At 32.1% G+C, this 10,572-nt stretch overlaps 1 protein-coding gene across 1 annotated transcript; it reads left to right on the top strand.

The window, feature by feature from the left end:
* The first annotated feature begins 3,489 nt into the window (after positions 1–3,489).
* Positions 3,490–5,744, top strand: LOC128920095 (tigger transposable element-derived protein 1-like). Its single transcript, XM_054226507.1, has 2 exons — positions 3,490–3,915; positions 3,979–5,744. Exon 2 carries the CDS (start codon positions 4,166–4,168, stop codon positions 5,687–5,689), a length of 1,524 nt encoding a protein of 507 aa, XP_054082482.1. The 5' UTR covers positions 3,490–3,915; positions 3,979–4,165; the 3' UTR covers positions 5,690–5,744.
* Positions 5,745–10,572: the final 4,828 nt, after the last annotated feature.

Here is a 10,572-nt window from a genome sequence, read left to right as displayed (position 1 = left end):
TAGATATAGATATAGATATAGATATATAGATATATAGATATAGATATAGATATAGATATAGATATAGATATAGATATAGATATAGATATAGATATAGATATAGATATAGATATAGATATAGATATAGATATAGATATAGATATAGATATAGATATAGATATAGATATAGATCTAGATATAGATATAGATATAGATATAGATATAGATATAGATATAGATATAGATATAGATATAGATATAGATATAGATATAGATATAGATATAGATATAGATATAGATATAGATATAGATATAGATATAGATATAGATATAGATATAGATATAGATATATATTCCAAATTCCTATCCCATGTTTTTAAAACTATATAAAATGAAACTATATGATATAGCATTTGTCTTACTTTATTTCATTTTGGTGGAATGGACTCTCTTCATTGCCTACGTTTATATTTAAGTAATACATTAAATCTTCATTTGAATATTACATGGAAAAAATAGAACACACATGAAAAAGTAGGGCATACGCTTGAGGAATAGAAGAACGGCCAAAATTACAAAGTATGACATCTCTTCTCTTATAAAGAAAAGTGGAGTTGCTTAATAAATTTTCAAGTATGTTACTTATTTTTTTATGCTAAATTAACAAAAACCGTTCTAAACTTGCAATTATTTTCAATACCAAATATATTTTAAAATAAATTAAAACTAACAATATCTTTTTGCAGCTGTGCTCCGTTAAGTAATTGAACTTCCAGTTGGATGAATAAAGTACGTCGAACTGCGCAACTTTGGTTCTCACTTCGCATTTGTGTTTGTGTGTGTGTAGGCGAGTGAGTACAATGCTTAAATTGACCGCAAACGCCACAAATCTGTGGCTTATTGACTTTATCAACGCAGACAGCCTAGAAGGCAGGCAATCACAATCAAGTCAGCCGAACTGACTCAAAAACAATACAGCACACAAAAGGACACAAATACAACAAGTACGAGCATTAATTTTGCAATTTGCCCAGCGTGAAGCGCACCAGAGCAGTGCAGCGAGCATTTTATTGAATAATTTGCTTGAGCACAAAGCGAAAATCACACAATAAATGAATTAAAATTGATTCAGCCATTTGAATGACGTTAATTTTGCGATAACAAAAACAAAAAAAAAAAAACAGAAAAAACTGGTGAAAAGTGAATGAAATGCGAAGTGAGTACAGTGTGTAAAATAAAAAGTGTAATATTCTGTAAATTGTCAAATGGAATGTAGCTTAAGCTTAATGTAGCTTGATATATAAGTAGAAATTTCATAGGTTTATATTAAATCTCACGGTTGTTTAATTTGGGTGACTGTCAACCTTGTACTTAAGGAATTCAAGCAGTCTAACAATCATGTAACTACCAAAATATTGTTTGTCAATCATAAATAAAATATTTAACAAATTTTTATTTATATGCAGCAGGTAAATATAATATTTAAAGATCCGTTTTTTCTATCACGAGCAAAATATTATCGTAGCAACGAAATACTGAAAATGTTTTAAAGTTTCGATTGAAAGGATTCATAAAGTGTTGATTTTTAAGCGGCACCACGCTACGTATGAGTAACATTTTGGTACTGCTAAGTTATTTACATACTTATATGAAGCTGTGAGAATGCTGCACGACAAAAATAATGCCAACAACATGTAATGGAAATTTAATGCAAGTATTTTTCAAAAATTCTCTGCATCGAATAAATTCACACCTTTTTAAACTCAGGCAAATATGCAGTGCTTTTGTGGACTCTCTGTTGGTCCCATGCTGACAACGGAGTTTGATACTGCTGTAGGTGCTCCACAAAAAAAAAACACAAATACACAAACAATAAAGTGAATTTAACAACTCAACCACGATGATCAAGGGAAACGGGCGCAATTTTGTGGTTGGCTTTTTGTATTTGCTATACATTTTTGTTGTTTTCCATTTGGAATAATTACTTTTATTGTTATTGTTATTGTTTTTCTTTTTTATATGTATTCAGTGACATACACGTGCATATTTGAGTGCTGCTGTGTATATGCACGTCCCTTTTGTGCTTATTATTCTATGTGCAGGCGAGCTACCATCCAGCAGACAACTAACCAGTTTCCATGACATGCCGAAAAATTAATTTTCTGTATTGCAGCTGCCGCCAATACTTCTCCACCACTTGTCTCAACACTTGTGTGAGTGCATAAAAATATATTTGCTAGAGTTCTATGCAGTTCTTCGGCAAATTGTATTTTTGACAAATTAAAATACTCCTGGAAATTATAGAAGTGACATAACGGTTGGAGTTAAAATAAATAAATTAGCTTTGGAAAAACTATTACGTAGTCCTGGCTGGTTATTAGAAAATGTGATGGTGCCTCACTAATATACTTAAATATGCCCACATATTTCAATGTAAGGTTCGGAGTTCTTATCTTTGTTCATTTTAACAGCGAGTAATGAAAATATAAAATGAAATAAGTTGATAATATTCAATCATTTAGATTTTTTGGCTTAATAATATTTAATTTAAATGCCGTTCTGATTGAAAATATCAACCCAGCAAAACAATCTTGGAATAGACAACAATATTTGAAGCTTTTCATTACAATTTTTTTTTCAGAACTATATCTTTAGGAGCCTTTCTATAGAAAATGTCACAAATACATTTTTTTAATTTCCCGCTTAACTGAAATATCAAAATTTGTTACAACCCTTTGCGGCCAATAATCGTTTATATCGCGAATAAAATGGCCTTAATATTTCGGAAATTAACAATTTTTAAATTATCCAAAAATTATAGCGATTTTCAAACGATGAATTTTGATTGTATAAGAAGGAAGTATTATCCATATATTCAATACATTTTGCAGATATTTTTTAGTCGAAATCTTAGTAGTACGTAACAGAGGTGTACGAAAATATAAGACTATTTTGACTATATTCGTAGAAAAGTTTAAAGATCATCATTCAATATTATTATTTTTATTATTTCTTATATAATAACGTCGGGCAAAAAAATTGCACAGCCGAGAATTGGTGATTATTGGTGAAGGAAAAAACTAGGTCAAAGTGCAAAATCGTATTGATTTCTTTCGCACTATGGATAGAAGTACAGTTAAATTGAAAAAAAGCGTGTAGAATGTCAGAAATGTTGGTAAGAGCAATTAAGTTCGTGCAGAACAGTTCCGCCGCACTTCCGTGATCACAATTTTGATGCCCGCTGTCTAAGAAAAGTGACGTCAATGACCGAAGCACATATGTAGAAACGAACTCGATTCACCAAAAATCACTTAGATCGACCCCCTACCAAAAGTATGTGCTGAAATAATGGGGTACGTTTAATGAAATAACATTAGGATCATGGAATAGTCCTCATTTCCGAGTGATCTTAAGGAATCAGTAGCCCAATGTAGACCTACAACTATAATGCATCTATGGAAGGCCATGCAACTAAGTACTAATTATAAGCTACTACACCTAATTCTGTTTTTACACGAATTATTTTTACACGAATTTGAAATAACACGAGTAAATACGAAAAAATATTTCTATTTTTACACGACATAATTTGAAATAACACGAATACAAAAAAAAAACAAAATTACTTTTTTTACATGAATTATTGGATTTAACACGTTTTTTTTTTAATGAATTTTTTTCTACTTAAAATAATTCTGGTGTGTATTCTGAGTTATGTCTATGTATGCGTAATTTCTGTTTAATTTCTGTGTAATTTCTGGAAATGCGGGATTCCCCGAATTATTGAAAAAGTAAAAACGTACATAATGTATTGTACACACAATTTAGTTCCTATTTGACAATTATAATTGAAAGATCGTTAGTTTTTGCTGATTTTTAACAAGTGCTAAGTAAAATAAAGTAAAAGCTCATATAATTTTGGTAGACCAATAACAGGTTAGTTTCAAATATTTAATTTTAGATTTTTGCATTTTTGATTAATAAAATATATTTTGGTAGCCATACCCATGTTACATAATTCTCCTGCATTAAAAATGAGGAAAGCGATCAGCTTAGATACCAAAATCAAAATTTTAGATCAACTTGCAACGGGACAAGGCGCAACAGTTGTGGGAAATAATTTCGGAATCCATGAAGCTACTGTAAGAACAATTAAAAAAAATGAAACGGCAATTAGAGCATCAGTATGTTCTGGAACAAAATTAAGTGCAAAGTCATCATCGTATGTAAGGGTAAGTATGTTGTTAAAGAGAAAATGGAAAAAGCTTTGGTAATCTGGATAGAAGACAAATTCCAAAAGAGAATACCAGTAGACGGACTTGCTATCAAGCAGACAGCATTAAGAATCTATAAACGTATCCAGGAAATTGATCCAGATACATCATCTCAGTCAAAACAACATGCATTTTCCGCAAGTACTGGTTGGATGACTGGTTTTTTAAAAAGACACGCTCTCCACAATATAAAAATTAAGGGAGAAACTGCATCCGCTGATGAATTGGCTGCTAAAGAATTTCCCGAAAAACTAAAAAAAATTATTGAAGATGGAGAATATACTCCAGACCAAGTTTGGAATTTAGATGAAAGCGGCCTTTTTTGGAAGAGAATGCCTAGAAGAACTTATGTAGCAAAATCGCAGAAAACAGCCGGTGGTTTTAAAGTAGCAAAGGACCGTATTACGTTGTTGTTTTGTTCCAATGCTTCAGGAGAACGTATTCTTAAGCCACTCCTAGTACATCGTGCCTTAAGACCACGTTCCATGAAAAGTGTAGATTTCAATAAATTGCCTGTACACTGGATGGCGAACAAAAAGGCTTGGGTAACCAGTGCAATTTTCACAGAGTGGTTTCAGAAGCACTTCATCCCAGAAGTTAGGCGCTACATGAAAGAAAAATGTCTCGAATTTAAAGTTCTTTTGATTCTAGACAATGCACCAGGCCATCCAGTTTTGGAGCACCCAAACGTACAATTTTGTTTTTTGCCGCCTAATACCACTTCCCTTATACAGCCACTAGACCAGGGGATAATTGCTACGTTTAAAACGTATTACATAAGAAGTTCATTTCATTATGTTGTAGAAAAACTTGATAATTATGAGGAATCATCAGTCATAGATGAATGGAAAAAATTTTCTATAATGGACTGCATTAATCAAGTCAAGATCGCGTTAGATTTATTAAAGCCATCAACTTTGAACTCGTGTTGGAAAAATATTTGGCCAGAATGCGTAAAATGCAAAGATCCTGTTATCGATAATAACGCTGAACTTGCTGATATAATAACAATGGCCAATGCAATTGGTGGGGATGGATTCGATGACCTATCGTTAGCAGATGTAGAAGAATTGTTGGTAGATGAAAGCTTGAGCGAAAATGAAATTATCGAATTCACCCTTGAGACTCGTTATGATAAAGAACATAGTGACAGTGACGAAAGAGATCGTCCAATTTTGAAAGCATCTCTAATTAAAGAAGGTCTTGATCTCGCTACAAAATTAGGTAGTCATTTTGAACAACATGATCATGACGAGGAACGAGCTGCCAAATTTCAACGTGAACTGAAATCATTAATGGCATCTTACAGGGAAGTTTATAATGGGTTAACGCGAAATAAAACTCAATCTAAGATAACTGATTTCGTTCAAAAATCTACTGATGTCCCAACACAGTCGGAACGTTTACGTTTATTATCAGACAGTGACAATAAATAAAATTGTTTAATGTTTAAATTTTTCTTATGGTTGTACTTTATGTTATTTAAGTTTTTTGGCAATGAATTTCTGATATTATTTTTTTATGAAATCTAAATTTTAATTTATTTTATTATAATTTAGTTTATTTAATAAATTAAAACGAAAATAAATTCTTAAAATAACTACAACAATATTTTTTTTTATATTATTTAGTCTAATTTTAACTTATTTTTTGAGGTCTAGAACCAATCTATTATTTTTGTACTTGGCCAGTATCTTTTTTTACACGATTTTTTTTTACACGAATTTCTCGGGAACCATTCTATCGTGTAAAAACAGAATTAGGTGTATATAAAATGTGAAAAAATACATAAAAGTACCATATTGTTAAAATCATATAAAAAACTGTGTTAATAGATTATCGCACTACTAAGATTTTGACCGTTGCTGTATATTGTTCAATCTAAATAAATCTAACACTTAATGCAGGTTTTAAGCATTATTTTTTTAAGCTTTTATTTGGAAAAACGGGTCTGATAGCTTGATAATTTATGAATTAATTTAAAAGAGTATATTCCAAACCCTACAATATAGCCATGCGCCACTGAGCTTCGAGCTAACGAGCATTCAGCACCGTTGTTCGAAACTGCATTGCAGTATTATTGTTTGTTGCAAGTTTTACTCCTCAAACTACCCCAGTCAACTACAGCCGCCTAGCCTAAGAGGAGCTCAACAAACGCCTCGAGTATTTGTAAACTTCCAAGTCGGCGAATTTTGTCATTCTCTTCTCTCAATATTTTCTGTTTTTCTTTATTGCAGCAGCTATTATGAAAGCCTTCGGGCAACGCAGTTAAATTCAACTGAATTCACTTACAGCGCGCATTCATAGCGAATGAGTGGTGAGGGGGAGCAGAAGTGGTGAGCGCGCATCACAAATTAATCGCCTTAAATTTTAATTACCTGCAAAACAAAAGGCGAACACACACACACTGCTGTCGTTTTCAATTCCTGTGCGCTACGAAAAGCAAGAGTAAAGTGCTCCGCTCCACAAGCAGTCTCAAGAGTCATGCGGGGGTGTGTGTGTGTGCAATAATTTTGCTCTTCAGTGCAGCAAACGTTTCTGCGAGATCGTTTTTCATAAATCCTCCACTCATTTTCTCTATATGTGTGAGTATGTCCGTGTGTGTTTATGCTTCATAGTCATCGTCTGTGTGAGTTATTGGCCAACGGCAGCACTTTCCATTGTTTTGTGTCCGGTTGCTGTAGGACCTCTGCAATATCCTTCAGCGTCAACAGCGTGAATAGTCACGTTGCGAAGTGGAGTGCGGGGAGAGAACAATGAAGTTTTAGCTGCTTCGCTGAAAAGCGCGACATTTCGAAGACAAAAGTTGTTTTTCGCCAGCTACCAAGTGTCGGCGCTTGTCAGACAGTTGTGCGAGACTGTGTGTGATTGGTTGTGAGCAGACTCGTAGGTGTGTAAACAGTCTCCCATACCCAGAATAGATACACGTATGAGTAAACGGCGATGATGATGGACGTGTTGATGAGTTGTTTAGCAGCGGGATTCAGCAAAGTACTGATGATATGGTGTTGAAAGAAATATTGTCATTCAAAAACGCAGTCAACACGTTGAAAAGCCGCAATATGCGAAGAACAACTGCACACGATGACACATACAAGTATGTATGAGGGATATGAGTGGTATGAGTAAACGAGTATATATTTTTTTCAAATAGAACACATTCCCGATAGACAATAATATTCAAGAATATTCAAGATATATGCTGAACATATCGGTTATGATAAATTTGTGTATACGAAAACTCAATGGAAAATATATGTATGTGTACATTCAGTGTGCGATATTTCATCATAGCGATGATGAATAGTTTCTGTTTGCCTCAATGCGGTGGTGGGATATATCATGGTATTACTACAGTAACAAGCATGAATGCAAAGCGCTGATAAAAACTGTTAGTTGTGGCATTTGAGAAATACTGAGTTTAGTTTTTTCTTTTATCTTGTTAATGCTTTTCATGGCGCTTTTGTGTGGAGCATAGCGCTCTATGTGGGGTTTGGGGGGAGTATCTCACAGTTGAGTTGTTACTTATACGCAGTGTCGGAAATATCCTGAGATATGTTTGTAGAATTATACGCTAGATTTTGCATATGTAAATTTTTAATGAAACGAGAAAGCGCGAAATATAAAGAAGACTTGGTAACTTTTGATTGTTTTTATATGCATATGCAAGGCATTACTTTACGGAAGAGTGACATAGAAACTTATATTTATTTCACAAAAAGAAAATTGTCTTGATTTCAATAATTTCAATAGTCTATTTGTCGACAAAAAAATTTCAGTCGTTTGAAATTTTTGAATTTTGTCGATAAAGTTACACAATAGCAAAATAAAACATATTTGACTGGACTCTATTCTACTGCCAGTCGACACTCGCAAAAGGGGTGTATATTGTTCAAGAATTATTCGGAAAAAACTTAAATTAGATATAAAGTACCAAAAAAACTTTCTTAAATAGTAAAATTTAAATATTAAATTATATGGCAATATAATATAAGGGGCATTATCAATGCTACATTTACTGACATATTAAGATTTAAACATTATTATTATATTAACAGGATGAGCTTAAGGGGTTATACCAGTGTAACCTACGAAAAATTATGCGATTCTCGTTCATTTTTTTTTTAAGAAAGTACTCGATCGATTGTTTCGAACTTTTTTGCACATAATAAGGTATATTTTCAGCTACATTTCAATTTTGTATTTTACAAAAGTATTGAAAAATAACGGAGTTATATGCTGTCTTCGGAGGTGACAAAAAAAAAGTTCCCTAATGGCAGACATGATTCCGGCCGAATGAGTTGCTGAAACAAAAAAAAATATCAAAAAGGTTATGAAAAATATCAAAAATTGACAAAATGGCTTAGTTCTGAAAAAAAATTAGGTAAAAAATTTTATTTTTTATCTGCCAAATTGACAATTTCCAACCAATCAAAAATATCGTAGGTCATTGTATAGTAAATATATTCAAGAATACTTAGTTTAATTTGACCGCTTTCACAGGATATTTAAGAAAGTATAAACTATTGAATAAGCAAAAAATAAAAAAATAGATTTTTCGAAAATGTCACATTGGTATAGCCCCTTAACAAAATCTACCAAAGAAACATTTCACTACTAAACTTTCCCTTTCAATGTTATTACGTATTCCCCCTATTCGTATTCAAATGATAATAAATGTAGCGTAATTTATATTATTTCGCCGAAATTTTGCTGGAGTATCCAGCAGCATGGTTCAGAAGAATAATATAATTGTGTTATTTGTAACACCTAACACTAGTCCAAATAGATATGGGTTTATATACACAAAGTTATCGGCATAAATGTAATATTCATATCCACTTCCCATATAACGGTTATGTCCCAGACTAGCTTAATTATAAACTATAACAACACTAACAATCCATAAGCAATTTTAAATACAATAAGGTTTTTAGCCTTTACAATTATGACAAACAAATGATAGAAATTTTATACGCAGCATTTTTTATATTATTGTACAGCATAAAATATTTCAGTATCTCTAAAATTCTGTTCCAACCGAACTTGGCTCCAACTTACTTACTTCTTCTATTTTCATTTTTGTGACGCAAACAAATGCTTTTGTGTCATTATGTTAATGTGCTTATCAACGAGAAAATGAAACATATGCCAACTATTTTAATAGACACTATCGCACATCACAAAAAACGAAAATAATAATTCAACGCAATAACACATCACTATGCACTTAGATTATTGGTTTGTAATCAAATTGAAGTTCAAATGCATACATACAAATGTATATTCATATGTCATATGACATTTATATGTAAATGAAAAAATTAACATATTGTAATTTCCCTAATATCTTGATATAAACAAAGCCTAAGTTTCAAATCCAAATTCGAATGGTTATAGATCACGTTCTGTTAGAAAAAATATTGATTCCTCGAATGGTCGCAATAAAGTTAATATTTACTTGAGAAATTAAAACGAATTTTATGAGTGACAATTTCAGTCCAGATGTACATATGTAAAAGCTTTAGAAAGTGAGCCAATATACTTAAGCGAAACTTAAAGCTTTGACAAATGAAAAAAAAAATGCTTTCACTGTTTTGGATTTCGAACATATAGATGAAAATAGGAATTAAAAATAAATCTAGGAACTCATACACTAGATTAGAGTAGACAAATTCATTTTTTGCATTGACCAATATAGATACAATCCATTACCACCTCTCTAAAGTATTCTGTATCACCCGTAAAACTTTGGCAACAAACAGATTCGCAGGTATTCGGATTTCGCGTGGGATATTACTGCTGTTATTGCTGCTGAACTCCAGGAGAGGAACACTGAAATAGTTGGAATGTGATCCTAATCTGTTAATCTCCACCTCAGGTATCTTCCCAGTACAGCTGAACAAGTGATAACCAAATTTTATGGAAACCTTATAAAAGTATGCACAGTATCATACTATCTACCTCGAATAGTGCAATACTATTACATACACTCATATATTCATGAGTATATCTCGAATTATCTGCTAATACTCGCAAAACCTAAATTTTATTGAATAGAGAATATAATTAGAGGTTATCTATGCAGACAATAAACGTTAAAAGAGGCTTTATTATACCTATCATAAATACTTGCTGATAGACAACTGTTCATGTTCCGTGCAATATTTTTGGAAATATGTGCAAATGAACAATATGAACAAAATGTGAGATAATATAAAGTATAATTAGAATTTCGAAAGCCGTTGAATATTACAGAAGTAAATATAATATAATATATGGGCATTTCCGCCATGTCGAACGTGACAATATGAACTAA

The sequence above is a fragment of the Zeugodacus cucurbitae genome, chromosome 3, assembly GCF_028554725.1.
Source record: "Zeugodacus cucurbitae isolate PBARC_wt_2022May chromosome 3, idZeuCucr1.2, whole genome shotgun sequence".
Taxonomy (NCBI): domain Eukaryota; kingdom Metazoa; phylum Arthropoda; class Insecta; order Diptera; family Tephritidae; genus Zeugodacus; species Zeugodacus cucurbitae.
Note: the sequence above shows the minus strand (reverse complement) of the source record. Positions and strands in the feature narration are given on the sequence as shown.

What these genes read in the sequence shown, in the direction of transcription:
- LOC128920095 (XM_054226507.1), top strand. Translation starts at nt 4,166, where the DNA reads ATGTTCTGGAACAAAATTAAGTGCAAAGTCATCATCGTATGTAAGGGT.